At 41.1% G+C, this 18125-nt stretch overlaps 1 protein-coding gene across 2 annotated transcripts in view; it reads left to right on the forward strand.

The window, feature by feature from the left end:
• The window catches only part of adisspb (adipose secreted signaling protein b), a 52558-nt gene that overhangs the window by 3761 nt on the left and 30672 nt on the right, over window positions 1–18125 (forward strand). For both annotated transcript variants that reach the window (XM_080291167.1, XM_080291165.1), the window contains exon 2: window positions 10857–10960. In XM_080291167.1, the coding sequence (XP_080147293.1) occupies window positions 10942–10960 (19 nt within the window). In that variant the 5' untranslated portion in view covers window positions 10857–10941. The remainder of the gene's footprint in view (window positions 1–10856; window positions 10961–18125) is intronic.

Raw genomic sequence — 18125 nt, forward strand, 5'->3', positions numbered from 1 at the left:
ATCGTGGTTCACATCGATCACGGTGTAGACCGTTGACTCCCACCGATCAGCAACCTTCTTCTTTCCCCTCTCTTTCCTGTTAGCAACCAGGACTCTGTCACCAACCTCAATCCTGGAACCCTTCACTCTCCTGTTATTGAGTTGCGAGTGACGACGCTTCTCCTGCGTAGCTCGGGCACGTGCAATGACCATTGCTTCCTTCACATCTTCCCTGAGGGAAACCACATACCTGTCATAACAGGTAACAGCTGGATCGCTCAGGACAGAGCGGAACAGAATGTCAACAGGCAACCGGGGCGTGCGACCAAACATTAGGTAAAAGGGTGCAAATCCAGTTGTCTCATGTGCGGTGCAGTTGTACATGAACGTCAGAGTCTGTAGGCGACGTGGCCAGTCCACTTTCAAGTCTGGTGGTAGGGCACGAATCATTCCACCCACAGTCCGGATGAAGCGCTTCACACTGCCGTTCCCCATCGGGTGGTAAGGTGTCGTGTGTGTCTTCTTCACACCAGAGACTCTGAGGAGCTCACTTATCAATTGGCTCTCAAAATTAGCACCCTGGTCGCTGTGTATCCTTTCCGGAAACCCGAATACACAGAAGTACCTGTCCCAGAGAAGCCTTGCAACCTGTTTAGCCGACTGGTCCTTGGATGGGAAGGCCTGCGCCCAGCCAGTGAAGTGGTCTGTGATGACCAAGACGTCGACGGACTTGTTGTGTGAGGCCTCAGCCGACCAAAAGTCGATGCAGACCAACTCCAACGGTCTGGACGAGGACACGCTGACCAAAGGAGCACGCCCCTCTGGTTCGATAGTCTTACTGACTACACAGCGCTGGCATCCCCGTACATGGTCTCTCACATCACGCCCAAGGTTCAACCAGAAAAATCTCTTTCTAGCCAGGTCTAAACTCCTGAACTGGCCCTGGTGACCGGCATCATCATGGATCCCTCGGAGGACCTCAGCCTTCAACGAGTCGGGAACCACGAACTGCAGTCGTCTGTTACCTGATATCTGGTCTCTGGAGACTCTGTACAACATGCCGTTGTTGAGGACCAGCTTCTCCCAGTGGCTCAGGTATCTTTTAACAAGGACTGGGTCCCCTACCCGCTCTCTCCTCGAGGGTCTCCTGTGTCTCTCAACGTAGAAGACGACGCGGGAAAGCACTGCATCCTGCAGCTGTGCGTCCCTAAGTTCTCTCTCTGAATGGGCAGGTAAGGCCTCCAGACCGGGGGACACCATCTGTGGCAGGTGATGTAAAGCCTCTATTGCTCTCCCTCTTGGGCCGACATCCCACTCGACATGTGACTGCAAAACAGCTGTGACAGCATCTTCAGCCAGAACCAAGGGATGCAGACTCTGCGTGCCTTGGGACATGATGGAAGCTCCACCACCGGATCGACCATTCACCTTGCAGTCGGTGGACCACCGAAACGCCCCCTGGATTGATGCATGTGAAACATCTTTTGCCTCATTAAGGAAGTCTGCATATCTCTCAGCCAGCAGTCTGTCACTTACATTATCCTTCACAAAAGGCAATCGGCTCAGGGCATCTGCCACAACGTTCTGACGGCCTGGGACATATTTAATGTCAAAGTCATAGCTTGCAAGTTTAGCCACCCAGCGTTGTTCACAACAGTCCAGCTTTGGCTTGGTTAAAATGTGGGTCAAGGGGTTGTTATCAGTCCAGACGGTGAACTTGTGACCTTTGAGCCAATGACTGAACTTGTCGCAGACCGACCACTTTAACGCCAGAAACTCCAACCTGTGTGCTGGATAGTTTCTTTGAGACTGAGACAGGGATTTGCTGGCAAAAGCAATCTGTCTGGGCTTAGTTCCACCGTCCTGGATTTGAGCCAACACTGCTCCAATGCCATCCAGTGATGCGTCTGTCGAAAGCAAGAAGGGGCGAGAGAAGTCTGGGTGAGCCAAAACGACTGTATTTAACATCAAGCTCTTGAGCTTCTCAAAAGCCTCCTCTTCTCTGGATGTCCAATCCGAAGCACTCAACTTCCTGCATGGCCGCCTCACCTTAGTTGTTCCCTTGCCCTTCTTCACAGCGCCTCTCAGGAGCTCAAACAGAGGTCTGGCAACAGCAGAGTACATGGGGACAAAGTGTTGGTAGTAATTAATCATCCCCAAAAATGATCTGACTTTTCATTGGGAAGGAGTCACTCCATCAGTGTCCATGAGGTCCACGCTCCTCATGTTCGCGATAACTTCGACTTTGGATGGGTCTGTTGATACCCCATTTTGATCGATGATGTGACCGAGGAACTTCACGGATTTCCTCAGGAAGAAGCACTTTCTGGGGGCCAGCTTCAAGTTATGCCCGCGCAGCCTCTCAAACACCATTTCCAGGCGCTGCAAGGCAGTGTCCTCGTCTGGAGCAAACACCAGGAGATCGTCCAGGTAACACAACAGGCTCAAATAATTCTGGTCACCAAAGATGCTGGTCATCATGCGCATGAAGCTCGCAGGGCTGTTGCACAGTCCCTGCGGCAGCCGATTATACTCATATAGAGTGGTGGGTGTGGTGAAGGCAGAATATTTCCTGTCATCTTCATGCAGCATCATGTTGTAGAAGCCAGATGTCAAGTCCATGGTACTGAACAGGCTGTTTCCCCCCCAAAGCAGCCAGACAATCTGCTTGATGTGGAAGAGGATGGGCATCCTTCAGGGTTCTCTTGTTGAGCCACCGGAAATCGTTGCAAATGCGTAGATCGCCATTCTTCTTCCACACGAGCACCAATGGTGATGCATACTCACTGGTCGATTTCCTGATGATGTCCCTCTCCTCCATCTCAGTCAACACTTGTCTCAGCTTCTGGTACTGGCTTGGGGGTACACGCCTGTAGGGAAGTCTGAAAGGTCTGTTATCTGAGAGGCGGATGCGATGCACAAAGTTTTTGGCTTCCCCACAGTCGAGATGATGGCGGGAAAAGACATCCTCGTACTGCAAAACCAGGTCAGCCATCCTCTCTTTACACTGTCCCGATGTCTCACAGGACTCTATGTCAACATCACCAAGCCCAACAAGTTTGAGTTTCTCCATCATGGAGGTGGGCGTGACTTGTGGCGACATGGCCGACTGATGGCTGCTAGCCAGAGTTGTCTCCTGGAGCGCTGAAGCATCAAAGTCCTCAAGCGCCACACAGGAGTACACATCTGCTAGTTTGGCGTTACGTCGCAGATGTACAGGCTGCTCAGACACATTGATCAGTTTCAATGGGACCCATCTATCACCCCACAAGGGAGTAACCAATCTAGCAACCAAAATCCCTCTGGGTGCTGAGCGGGATGACGAGGGCTCTGTCATCACTGTACTGCCAGGGGAGACATTGATGTTCTTTGGTAGTTTTCCCCATACCAGATATTCGCGACCCGGTTCAAGGGACACAGCTGAGTTACACCTAACCGTGCCCACTTTGTCCGGGACGTCCGAATCTTTCCACGGGGTCAAACCAGAAAGCATAGACAGAAAGTTTTCAGTCTCAAGGTTGGTCTTAGAGCAATTACTGGAGACCGTGTTCCAGTAGGGCTCACAACGTTTAGACTGGTGTAATATGTGCTTAATGACGTTCGTCCCCAGTATCAGGTCATCAAGCTGCCCTTGAACCACCAGGATGGGAACTATCATTTTGCAGCCATACACCTCCATCTCCACATTGAGGGCATACTTAGGCTTCACACGTAGTCCTCCACACCCAACTAGAGTCACATCCACTTTGATAACGTCTTGATCAGATATCAGTCCAGACTCACGCAGCGTCACCTCGGCTGCTTCATTCATGCTGCAGGCCATGGATCCACTGTCCAGCATACCACCCATTTTCAAAAGCCCACCGAAAGTGACCGGAGTGTAGAAAAGACTGTCACTATTGCCGACTTTGTGAACGTTTTGAAAAATAACTTCAGAATCTTTGCATTTTTGTCTTGCCTCTTCATACACTGACTCCGCATCACAGGTATCGACAGTTTGGGAGTTTCCTGTAAGACCTGCACTGCCTCCCACCGAATACAGGTCGGCTAGTTTCCCTCCGGCTGGACCTGGGTAGACGTAATAGCCGGGCAGGACAACCGAACGTGGCCAGGAGCAAAGCATGAAAAGCACAGTTTATCAGATAGGCAGTGTGATGCTGTGGTATGTCTTGGATCACTGCAGACTCTGCAGGCATCCTCCCTCCTCCGTCTATTTCGCGAGAACTGATTAAACGCCCCTCTCCTTGGTGTCTGAGTGTTGTGGTGCTGCATTCTCTCCATCATGGCCTGAAACATATCCACCATCTGACCCATGAGCCTTTCCTCTGACTGTTGAAGATTTTGACTCACCGCAGTCAAAGGGGAGAAACTCGGACTTTCGATAAGGGGCTCTCGTGTTGCAGCGGTGGAGGGGAACGAGTCCACCAACCCCTGAAAACCTGAGGATGGGGGCGAGAAGCTTCGGGAGCATCCCTCCGGCACAGCAGCTGCAGGTGAGGAGTTCGGGTGCACGGCGGTGATCGTAGAATTACAGCCCTTCAACGGTGCAGCGCCGCTGGCTCTACCATTAGCTCTCACCTCCCTTTGATAATCATCAATCCTTTGTTGTACGTCTCGAGCAGTCCACTCATGGACAGGCTTGCACTTGAAGACATAAGACAACTCAGGGTCAGGACAATGTTTCACAAACATACATGCTACTTCATGGGTTAAAGGGGTCGCTGTCTGCCCCTGTCTGCGTAGCCCCTCTATGGCTAGTTCAGCAGCCTTGTTCAGTCTTAGCCAATAATCTACTGGGTTTTCACCTCTGGTAGGGAGTGTTGCATAGAAGTCAGCAAGAGGGAGGCATGACGAAGAATCACTGAAATAATGGCGAAGGACACCAAAGATCAGATCAGGTTTCTGTTTGACATCAAGACCTGGGTCACTACGAAGAGCCACTCTGACCACATCTCTGGCCTTCCCCATTAAGTGGCTAATAATTTCATCAGCCTGGCCATGAATGGGGACCTCTTGCTTCCATAGATAGGTTGTTGCCATGTCAATCCAGTCCTGAACCGAACATCTGTTTGTGCCATCACCCCTAAAAACTTGAAGCTCCCTATTGGGCTTAACATGGACAGTTACATGCGGTACATCTCGAGCGGTACTGTTACATTGCTCAGTTTGAGTCTTAGAGTCACCAGTCAGATTCACAACGCCAGCTGACAACAGTTTAGTAACAACCTATCTGGGCTCCTATTTGCTCAACCATGTCAGTAAAACTGTGTACAGCATCACTGTCTCTAATTGGAGTGGAAACCTGGGGCTTATCACCCATACCCCTACCGATGGGAATAAAACTCGGGCTTTGGCCTAGCCCAGTGTCACTGCTCACAGGACCAAACTGTGTGACATTACTGGCGTCAACTGCATGAACTAGTCCGGCACCTCTACCCTTATGTAGTACTGGAGTGACAAATTTATCCATCGTCAAGTCACACACTTAAGATGATAACTGCATGTGCACCCCGTTAGGGAGAGAAAAAAATAAAATAAAAAAAATAAAAAAGGTAGATAAAAATAAGAAAAATAACAGTATAATAGCAGCAAAACGAGGGGAAGAAAAAAAATTATAATAATAATGTCCAAATAATTTGAACGTATAACCACACGTTGTATATCAAAACACAGACACTTTCACCCTTGTCTTATTTCAATCACATCCCTCACCTTTTTGTTTGTTTTTGGGGTTTTTTTTTTGTCTAAACTCACTTGGTTACAACAACCCACATTCAACTTGTGAACAGCAGGGGAGCAGAACAGCAGCCACGGCGATGAGCATCAAGCTGATCTGAAGATCCGAATGGTCACGGCACCAGTGTAACACTTCCAGCTCTTCAAAAATCACAGACGCTCAGAAAGATTGGCTTTTCACGATTTATTCCTGCAGAAGACATAAAACACACTCAACAGGTGTCTTCTGATGGTACAGCAATTGTAGCTCCCTCACAGTGCAAACGCGCGCTGTCTTAACAGACTTACAATTAACCTTTTAATAAAGAAAAGGTGGAAAGTAATAATTTCTCTCATTTTACACTCTGTCATACTGAGCTTGTATACAAAAGAAATCTTATGACTAATAAAATACATTTCACAATCGTATAAAACAGAATAACAGGATAACATAAGTATCACCAACTAAACATTTCCCTCTAGTGGTCAAATTAACAATAGCGCATTACATCTTCACTTGCTTGTGCTTTACAGACAAAATGGCTGTTAACAAGCTCACGTACCTGCAGAAGACATAAAACACACTCAACAGGTGTCTTCTGATGGTACAGCAATTGTAGCTCCTACAATGTAAAACAACATCACAAAAAGCACAGAAAAACGGTACATCCAAACACATTTCCTGCTATGCGCAGCAACCACTAGGGGGCTGACAAAGACTAACTGCCAAAGAGCATAAATACGGCAGAAACACTATTTAACAGCAACCCGCCTTTGTTTCAGTTACACAGAAACTTTCTAACATCAATATGAACCTATATACATCGACATGTACAACTTATGTAACAACATTCACACCAGAAACCATAAAAATGCCAGAGCCTTTCATTACAGGACTTACCCTCACAGTGCAAACGCGCGCTGTGAGAAGCGGAAGCCTTAGCAGCTTCTAAACGTTAGAGTGAGATCCGGTTTCTGGGTTTTCAAAATAAAATACAATAAAAAAAAATGATAAAATTCACACTTAAAATGATAATTAAGAACAGGTAAGTGCATGTTTTTCATATGTATTTTTAACTCCGTTACATAAGGTTTATTTTTTAGCACCTGACGGCTCTTTTTTGCTTCTCATCCGTAAACACTGCATCTTTCACATGATTCAGTTTATTTTGAAAAGTCTCAACAGGATCTTGAGCTTTATTGTGAAAGGCTTATGTGGAACAAGCGGACACGCGGTGGTTTTACCGTCGTTGTTGCTAACAATAACGCATAAAAACAAACGCTTGTCTGTTTGTAGTGTGGTTATATTAAATGTAAGAGAAAGAGGGAATGTTAAGAAATTAATATAGCCACTACAGTGACCATCAAAATAATGAAAAAATATTGCCGTAAACAGTTTATTTTGCGACACCACGAAACAAACAATAGCGTAAAATGAAACGATAGACATCGTTATATCGAACAGCCCTAACACCTACCTAAACATTGCTGTAGACCACCCACATGTTTACTGCTGCGAATATTGTCAGTATTTAGTAACTTTGTGTAATTAACAGTGACATTTGTTTTCTTAGCCCCACCTGCCATGAATGCGTGACATTGTATAGCATTGCATTGTCCTACTTGCCTTGCTTAGAAACACATTCATAAAGAATCCAGTACCCCCAAGTTTTAAGCAAATAGCAGTAACTCTTTAGTAGCTCTCTTTGAAATCCCAGCGTATTGCAGAAGAAAAAGATCATGTAATTTATTGCAACCTGGGATCTGTTTTTGCAGGTTTTAACAAAATGACTGTGAGCATAACAAAATTATATACTAGTCAAATTAAAACTTGTGAACTTTGTGACTGCATAACAGTGAAGTGAAACAGTGCAAGGAATGCAGTATTAGTCATATGGTCTGACAGGTTGTGACCAAGCCAACAGTTTAGCCACATATCTGAAACTTGTCACAGCAGGATGTCCTCAATAATAATAAACAGTAATAAAAAAAAAATAATAATAATAAACAGGATGTCCTTAATAAACAACAGTCTTACAGCAGGTTAAAGAATAATCTGACCATTCACATTTTTTTCCCTGTGCTTTGTTTAAAACCTGCCCAGTTGTGTTCCACCACAACAAAAACACAAGTATAAACCTAGAATAAGCTATATGTTGTGGTATTTTACGTGACACAGATCACCCAACACATCCATGTAAACACTTTTTAACCTTGTAAAATTTTGTGTATCTATCCAATCATATATACCTAATGTGTCACCACCCTGATTCTACAGCTCAAAGTGTGCACATTTGAATCCCATCAGTGGCTTTCTAATCTTAGCGACCCATTTAGGTGCTTGAAACAGAACTGGTATTTTGCCCCACTAAAAGTGGATCATTGTCTGATTTCTGCAGCACTCTCAGTGGATGTGACACTGTAAAATTTCTGTTCCAGGCTGTTACACCCTTACCTTACCATTTGCAGCAAGAAAAGTGTCGAGTCTGGCATTGGTCCTCACTTGGTCCACTTTTATTTCTCCCTTTGGCTAAAAAAGCAGTAAGTGGGATTCTTGGGGTCATTTGTCTCACAGACCTCATCGGTTCCTTTAGAAATTATTTAAAGGGACTTAGCGACTTCTAAGAACAAGGTCAGACTTGGCAAATCTTTTATTTTGGACAGGAACCTTTACTAGGGCTGATTAAACGTCAGCAGCATTTGTTTTTTGACAATTCCAAACTGGAATACAATTTTTTTTTCTGTTAAAAATGGGCAAAAAAACCCCATTTAACATGCATGTGAGTCATTTTTCTGTCTGAGCTGAGATTAGTTATTATCATGACATAAAGAGTCTCAAATTAATGAGCTTAAATTTTCTTGCAGCCTGGTGGAACAAACCTGTGGACCATCTCAACTGACCCCTGATATCTTAGAAGTAAAACTTTTAAAAAATGAATAAAAGCTGTAGCTTCAGCAGGGCGCTTGTGATGCGAAAGGAGACACACACGTTTTTTCTTAAATCTGTAAACAAATCCTGCTAAATGTCACCTGTTACTGCACTAATTCTGTTCTGGAGCTTTAAGAAGTTAACAGTGTAGCAGCACAAGATCCAGTTTTCAACCAGCTTTGGGCTCGAGTGACCCTCCAGCTCACAGAAGGTTTTCAGAGCAGATTGGCAAGTACAATTCACTGCACAATCTGATATCTTGGTGTTTCGATTATCATAATTAATCTGCTCCAGGTTCAACATTGCAAGTGACCAGTCGCATTGCTGTGATGTCATAGTTGTTGAATGTGGAAACACCATCACAGCAAACACTAACCTTGACCCTGTTGGTGTTTGTTTTTTCCTGAGTAGACATTGGCAAGTTTCTTTCCACGTCACAATACTGTGACATCACAACAATGTGATTGATTTCTGGCCGTGTTAGCCTGGACCAACATTAATTATGATGATCCAGGAACAACACTAACACAAGTCAGTACACCTACTATCACCAGCTGCAGCACAAAATTGGATATATTTTCGAGCTGTGGGGTGAGCCTTGGAACACTTTCCCGATGAGGCTTCTTGTCGAGAGACAGGAAGAGCCAGTGCTATCTGGTAAGAGGTAGTTGAACCTTCAAAATAAGAGCACAGGGCTTGTCCGATAGTTTGATTGTGTCACCTCAGACAGATGAAAGCAAATAAATAAATCACTTAATATTCTTGGTGGTATGTATGTACAAAAATGTGCACGTAAATAACAAATATTAGCCAAGCTTTTTTTCCCCTTCGTGATGTGGGTTTCTACTGTGATGACATTGACACTTGAGTAAATTACACAGACCATTGGAGAAAATGGTTTCATATTGATGGTTTGTATCTGTGACTGCTTGTTTTCAATCCATTCATGTGCTATAATATATGAATGTACTGTATCAAGGATTTAGGTTTATTATTGTCAGACTGACACAGAAAAACCAACATTTTCTACCAGAGTTTTTGTTTTTTAGATCAACGGCTCAGGCTTATTTTAAAGTAATCGGTCCTATCTACTCCAATTTATGGATTTCAACATTTCTTTCTTTTTGGTTGTTTTACTGTTTACTGTACCAAAGTCAGTGTTGCCCTACCCTGCTCTGAACTTACTACAGTAAAAATAAAACATGTTCATTGTCACCATTTAGTGTTTCCTCAGTGAGAAAACTCATCAAGTTTTGTGCTCACAGGGGGAAAAAACTTCTTCCACGTCCTCTCTTGAAATATAAAGTTTCAAAATGATGTATGAAGATGTGCGTGGGTGTGAGAGGGAATATTATTGTGTAATGAGAATAAAGGCTTTCAATTCAATTTCAATTCAATTTTTTTCTGTAATGTAGGCCTAAAATGATAAAGTGTTAAAGCAATGAGGGAACTTTTTTTAGCATTTTTTTTTTTTTTTAAAGTGGCACTCACGTGCTTCCATACTTTTCATAAAAAATCCTTTTGTACTAATAATAGCATTAGCTGCTCCAAATCTTAACACCTGACTTAACTTAAAAATTGTGTCACCAGATCAAATAATTGGATGCACTACAAATGCCACTTCTAAAAAGATTCTATAGCAATGTCACAAGTTCTTGCACCTGTTGGTTAAAATTATTTAAAGCTGCTGCTTGTTGAACTCTGTCAGGCCTGCTGGTTATTGTTGTATAACAGCAGTACTGCCTGAAAATAAGACTGCTATCTTTGAGTGTTATCGTAGTAGTATATTAAATAGATCTGCATGCTATGTCTTTCATGTACTGGCTATGACTACCTTGTGCTGCACTGTACTTTGCATAAATATAGTTAAAGTTTCTCCGTGTTTATAATGAAGATTTTCCATCTGTGCGAAGCCCACTGGCAGCAGCAGCCTCAGCCCCTAGCTAATCCTCTTAGACTGTTTTGTTGTTTTCCTTTAATTGAAGTCTCTGTCGGGAGTCTCTGGTTCTCCTGGCTTGACTAGTACAGGACAGCTGTGCTCTCAGCTGAAATACACGCTAACGGGGGGTTGAGCATTTAGGAACAAGCACAGGGAGTCCAGCCATTATTTCACTGTTTTTACTTTTCGCTCATGTAAATCTTTGTAAATCTTCCTCTTGTTTTCTGTTGTCACCCCCTTGTGTGATTGCCTCCTAACTTCTTAACTTTTCTTTTTTTTTCCTTTTTTTTGCAGAGTTGTTTTGAGGTCGGACTGCTGAGATGACAAGGCTGTGACAGTGTGTGACTAAGTGTGTCTGTATTGGACTCATTCCTGTGAGATGGCTACTGCAAAGAAAAGTGAGTGTATACTGTTGTATGCATTCTTTAAAAGTACTTCTAAGTCATTCTGTAGTAATGTGCCAGATGATGGTGTGATTGCCTGCAATTTTTAGAAACAGGAAATGCCCACTTTAAACTGGTGAGACAGACAGACAAACAGCAACGGCTGTAATATTCAACATATAGGCAGCCCACACTAACCCGAGATTCGAATGTTTTTGTTTTTTTAAGTTCTACTGAATAACTCAGTCGTGTGGCAACAGACTGCAAAAATAATTTGCATAAAGTTATTTGGGAAGGGGGGGAGGTACTGAAAGAGGAAACCAGTTTGCTGATACATTTGGTACAGGAAATCACGCACAGTCATATGAAAAACTGAGTACACACAAGTTGTAAGTTGTAGATTTGCCGCTGTACGTGTTGTGTGACTCACTTTGGGCTAAGCGTTAGCTGTCACACAGACGGCCTCACATTTTGTTCTAGAATACGTTGGTATATAGAGAAGTGCATGGTCGACTCGGTGATTGCAGGATGTCCAGGTCCTGTGACTGAAAATCAAGCCCAAATCATCATGCCTCCACCACCATGCTGACATTTGGTATGCGTTGTGCTGTGCTGTGTATGTTTGGTTTTCTCCTAACGTGGTGCTGTGTATTATGGCCAAACACTTCCACTTTGTCATATCTGTCCAAAACACATTTTCCTGTAATTCCTGTTCAGATGCTACAGCCGAGTTGGTTTATTCTTTTTAGAGAGACGATGCTTTTTCTTGCTAACCCCTCCAAACAAGCCATACTTGTTAAGTCTTTGTCTAATATGATGAACTTTAACTTTTTCATGCACTTTAACATTTAACATGCCACTGAGGCCTGTAATGTTTGAATGTCGCACTTGTTGTTTTTTCTGAGCAGGTTCTCTGAGCGTTACATGGTCTGACCATGAGGCTAATTTGCTTACATTGTGGCTTTGTGTTAACATACACCTGAGTGCTCCAGACCAGCAGACTGCCAAAACTTCTGCTTTTATAGAGGTGCTCACATTTGCTGATGATCAGTTAATCAAACAGATTTGATTAGGAATATCTAAACTGCTACTTGCCCTCTTAAGTAAGTAAAGGGTAAGTAAGGGTTTGTTTTTCACAGGAAAGGATAGGAAAGGAAATGATGAGTAGTCGTGTGAAACTTTCATTTTCACATTACTATATATAGATGCGTAAAAAAAAAAACCCAAACAAAAAAACAGTTTTACTCATCTTGGACATGAGCTACAGTTTTAGATGCTTCATATTTGGCTAACTGACGTAGCACTTCTTCTGTATTCATTGTTTATTAGAAGGTAAACGAAAGGAAAAAAATAGAGTAACTAGTTCCCTGTTAGAATTCATGATGACGCATAACCACAGATTAACCATTTCAGCCATGACACAGCCTGACTTAAATTATTTTTTTGATTGAAAAGCAGAAATGGTACAGTGAGGCATGCCAGGGAACAATGACTATGTGTTTATCTCTATGAAAACTTAATCTCCTTTGCAGTAGTTATGGATACTTGTTGCCTTCACAGACCACTTTGCAGACCTTTGTTAGGTTCACTGATGGCTGGTTTTACAGGGTTTGGATTGGCTCAGATATCACAGGAAGAGTGTGTCTTAGAAGTTGTTACCTTTAGTACAGTAAAAGTATTTTATAATAAGCAGTAAAAATTTTACTGTGGAGATTTCAATCATCTTCTTTTGTCCTTTTGAACATTGCCGTGTGCGAGTATCTGTGGTAATCTGTAACACACAAAATGTTATTGTTGTTGTTTGTTTTTTAAAAATCTTTTCCCAGGAGGATTTTGTAAATTACTGTGCGCTTTCATCTGCTGCATATCAGCGGGATCAGTCTCCCTCAGTTGTCTTCATATGAAATTTTATATTTGTTGTAGCTTGGACCACTTCATGGGCTTGGACACGTCTGTGTTACTTAGGGCCGAGGTCAGTGGATGTAAAGGCGACAGAAAAGAAGCTAAAAGAAGACATGAAGACATAGATGAGCGTGTGTGATCGCACTTTAACCATGCCCAGCAGTGTGCTGAAAGCAAAATTGAAGGTTTTTTTCTCTTCTTCCCACAAAGAGTGCTACTAAATGTGGTAATATAACCAAATGTGAGAGTCTCAGGTGGGTCATTTCAGAGTTGTTACCAAATATTGAAGCTTGCAGTTAGTTGGTGTGATGTTAACAGTAGACACTGGTAATATTTTTTATCTTTTTATTAACTGCAGTTTTTTTCATTAATAACAGCTGATTGGGTTTTTTGGGGGGTTTTTTTTGCAATTTTTGGAGGTAATGATATTTTACGTCCAGTCTGCAAACACTGCACTTGATTCCTAAACCCACCAGGATTAGACTGATAGGCTAACAGCCTACAGTAATATTCAGCAAAGCAGAAAGGGACATGCTGACAGGCAGATTAGTGGAAGGACATAAGTAGATGTATATTAATCTGAAATAAGCCAGTTGAGCAGGGCTGCGTGTTAATTTGTGTGTACACATTCTTTTTTGTGCTAACTCGGGGATATGAGACCAGTCTAAGCAGTGCCAGCTCTCAGTATTGTGATAATGATAGGGTTAGGGTTTGGCTCAGATCTGCGCCTTTGATGCAGTTCTTGTATGTGAAAGTACCTCAAATACACACGAAATGCTTGTGTTAAAGAGGTTATCTGTAAATAGTTTTTCAGTCAAATGCAACTTAAATATATAAAATCAAAGGTTAATTTATTTAAATAATTCATCATTAAGAAAAATGTGCTTGGTCTAGTGAATTTCATTTGACCAGATTAAATTAAATGTAAGTACATTGTACTTATGTAACAAAAATTATATGGGGAATAACTTAAAGTCGGCAATCTGGGCAGATATATTTTTTTGAGTGTCTTTAAGAAAGAATTGCCTTTGTTGATCTTTGTGAGTGGATTCATTAGTGAAAGAAATTACCGCCAAGTCTGTCTGGATGAGTAGATCTTTAGCATTCATAGGAACATGACACCAGATGAATGATAAAACTGAAAAGTGTTTATGAATGAGCTATTTTAGATGTACAGGCCTCTGGAAGTTACAGTTTTAAATCAGCAATGGAGGTGATGGATGGCTGCAGCATTACTTTTGGCATGAGTGGATCACCCTGTTGAAGAAGATTAGCATTTTAGAGGGTTATAAAATCTTTTTTGATAAAAATCTAGAAGCCTGTTTACATAAAAACACAAGTAAACACATTAGCTGTGAGCTACAGATGCATTTTTGGTACGATCCAGGGGTTAAAGCGGGATTTGGACAGCTCTAACAGCAGCTCAGATAACAACCATAGATATATATTTGTTTGTCTTAGTGGCTTTGTTAGATTTGTTTTGTTTGTGTAGAGGCTGTGTGATCTGCTGACCTTTTATTTGCTGCTGTGGCTCTGAGGTTTATGGATCTTTGTGGATTTAGGCAGCTGCATTGTATAATATATCAGCAGATATTACTCAGGCTGGGACACTAGCTTGAGTGATATCTGCCTAGCTGTAGTATGAAATTGGAATTTGGCAACAGATAGTGAAGAACATCAGCCTAAATTCAAACGAATGAGTGAAAACCCTGACCTAACCAAACAGTGAGCATGGTTACTACTGCAAATAAAAAAAAAAAAAAACTTTAATAGGCTTCATGTATAATGTTTACCCCACATAGCCTGTACTTAGGTGCGCCGTCCAAGTGTACTAACAGCTAGTCAAATTTCAATGACTCATTTTTTTTCCATCTGTGAGAACAGTATCATCTGTGATTTGTTTGTGTAAAAACGTCTCGTTCTTTCTTTGAACTCCTAACTGGCTCGCCAGCTTGTGGCAAACACTCATCTTTATCCATCCTCCTTTAACAAATAAAAAAAAAAAAAATAACCTATGACTTATTTATTACTAGTTGTATTTATTGCAGCTTTCAGTTTCTTTAAGATGATCATGCTTAATTTGCTGAGCAGTCATTGCCCTTTAAAAGTCTTCTTCAATCATCCCCTTGTGTCCTTTGAACTCAGCCGATCTGCTCTTTCATTGAATTGTATTTCTAATTATTGTTCTTTACATTTTGCATTTGTGAGACCATGTTTCACACCCCCAAAATATTAGTAGGGACATAAAAATATCAGTGGTAAATCTTAACTGTAGTAACAACCAGGGCTGGGCCATATCATATGGTCAGTGATAATAATATTATAAATATAATATAAAAAATGTCATATCATTGCTATAGCGATGCTATACAAGCCCGGGCGTGTCTGAAAACACTGTGCCAGGCTCCAAACATTTAGTATCTAAAAATGAAGGTACTCTAGAAACCTCCAACAAAGCAGAGTCCTTCAAAATAGATGAGAAAACCAACCCCACCAAATATGGAAGCAGCACACTTATTTTACCACACCACTGAGTGAAACCAGGCTATAAAAACAGCAAACACTAGCAGCATGTTTAAAGTCACTTTTATTCCTTATTGTGAAGCTCAATTTGAACTTCAAGTCATTATTAGTATGTATGCCTAAATGCATCGAGTTGCTGCAAGATAATTGGCTGATCACATATTTACAATACTGAGCAGTTGAACAAATGTACCTTATAAAGTGGCCAGCGAGTGGATCTGTAAATACACATGTAGCGTCATAGTCATTTGTTAGTTTCTGAGCAAAACATTACAGCTCTTAGATTTACAACTCATGCCATTATTTTTTTTTCTTAAACTGCTAATTTTTTCACATGGAGTCAAAGTTCAGGTAGACTCGCTGTAGATAAAAGCACATTTCTTAATCGGACTTTTCAAGCTATAGCATATCGTTTTGACTGTGAAAGGCTGCTTTACTGCAAAAAGTCTGCCTTTACATGAGTAATTACTCTCCCATGAAGCCATATTGTATGAACTTCAAGCCTTCAAAAAGCCTTATAGCAGGGTGAAAAGTGCTCTCATGTGATTTAGATGACTATAGTAAAGCTTAATATTTGATAGAGAGCTACGTCTTCTCAGAAAGAAAGAAAAAATGCATACATATTATTGCTGAAGTTTAAATTATGTGTGGTGATCATTATATCATTGTATCCACTCACCTTCTATTTGAATAAAAAAGGAAAAAGAGAGCTCTAGGCTCTATTTTTCAAATGTTATTAAGTTTCCCACGTATATTGGTACTCTATACTCCAAAATAAGATACAAAAAATGTCTAGTAGATGTTAAAAGATTTGCTCTTGATCAGTATAAAGCATTACTCCTACAGGAGCTGATGAATTTAAGCTTATAGCTGATTCAGAAATGCATTTGTAATGGTTCTATAAAACAAATGATGATATCAGATAAAACCTCTCTGACCTCTGGGTGTCTTCAATAAAGGTAAAAAGAAAATGTGCACATAAATTATGAACTAATTAAATTATTAAAAGGTTTTTGTAAAAAACAAACAAAAAAAATCACGTAAGTTCAAAAAAACAGGTTTAATAATGGTGACTCACCTGAATCCAAAAACTTCAGGTCCATCATTCAGAGGTTATTCAGTTTCTTGCATTTGGACCTGCTACAGCATTTTTTTGTTTATTTATTTCTTTTTTGTAGATATAGGTTTCATGTGTGTATTGTTATTGGTTATAAATGATGGTTTATCTCAATTTGATCTTCATTGTCAATTGAGACAATCCCAGTAGCTGCACACTCCCCAGTCCTATATGAACTGCTCCAAATGTAAAGATAAACCTTTTAATTGTGACGTTATAATGTGACTTTGAAGTGTTGACGTATTTAAAATGTAGCATACATCAATAATTTCTTTTATTTGAACAGGATTTAAAATTGGGAATTTTTTGTCACAGATTTATTCTATTTTTTTTCTTTGCCTAAACTAATTACCCTAAACATGAAACAAGTAGTATTCCTTTTATCATTAGAGTATTTTTATAGTAACATTGAGAACTGAATGAGCACATTTACGGTACTGAAAAATGTTTGAAAGTCAAATACCTGATGCCAAACACTGTGCTCCTAAAATCAAATATGGAAGTATCAGGGTGAATATCGTGACTTGGGAAAGACTCATTATTAATACTGTGGTATGTGTTGAATTCATAAAAAGGCACAGATCAGATAAGAAAACTCATTTTACGGATAATATTGACATACTCTGACTCTTCTCATCCTTTATCTGGAGACTTATAAGGTAGCGTTGTCTAGGATAACAAGGCTAATAAATTCAGTTTAAAGTTAGTTTACATTTTGCTTATCTTGTTTTAGAACTTCGAGTATGGGATATTGTTAATATTAAAAGGCTTCTTGTTGTTTTCTTTGATATAAAGAGCTTTGGATATGAAACATCCTTCCTCAGTTTCCAGTTCTATTTCTACACAGTGATCCTGCACATATGGAACATGATGTAACTCCACAAACTCATTACTGTGACCCAGATTGCTGATAGCAAGCACTTCTAATCTCTAATATGAGTCTGAATAAAAGTTAAATGGAACTAGAGTGACAGTAATGCCTGTGCTTTGTGTAAATGTAGCTGGCTGTGTTAGTATATGTACTAAAGGTAAATGCATCAGTCTTGTGCTATGAGTTTGAATACTGGATTGCACTGGAGAGCCACTTATGGTATGCACGGTCACGTCGGGGCTTGTTTCTAAAAATATGTACTCATCGTTCTTACAGCAGACGTTTGTATCTATAAAAACAACTTATTGCTTTATTAATATTTTCAGTTATACTGCTACAGCTGGGATAGACTTCAGGCCCCCCATGACCCTGACATGGATAAGTGGAAGAGAATGGATGGATGGATGTTACAGTGATCTCTGCTGTTAGGGCCAACATAGCCAGCATTTTGCATAATGATGTCTGTGTATGTATATGTATTCCCTGTGAGACCAAAGTTTAGGCCTAAAATGTCTGAAAATGCTTGTCTGCAGACAGTTTTTTTCTGTTGTTGGCTTTGAATGATTTCATAGAGAGGGGTATCCTTACATGGCTATGTCAGTCATATAGCGCTTAATATGACCACAGAAGTTCCACCCATCTTCTTAAAACCTGCTGTTTGTTAAAGACAGCCAATTAGAGGAAGGTTTGCTCAAACGGAGAGGAGCTAAAAGAACTTGTGTCAGACACAAGTTGAATTGAGGGGCTCCACCAAGTCCCACTAATGG

Source organism: Astatotilapia calliptera, chromosome 3, assembly GCF_964374335.1.
Source record: "Astatotilapia calliptera chromosome 3, fAstCal68.1, whole genome shotgun sequence".
NCBI classification, from domain to species: Eukaryota; Metazoa; Chordata; class Actinopteri; order Cichliformes; family Cichlidae; genus Astatotilapia; species Astatotilapia calliptera.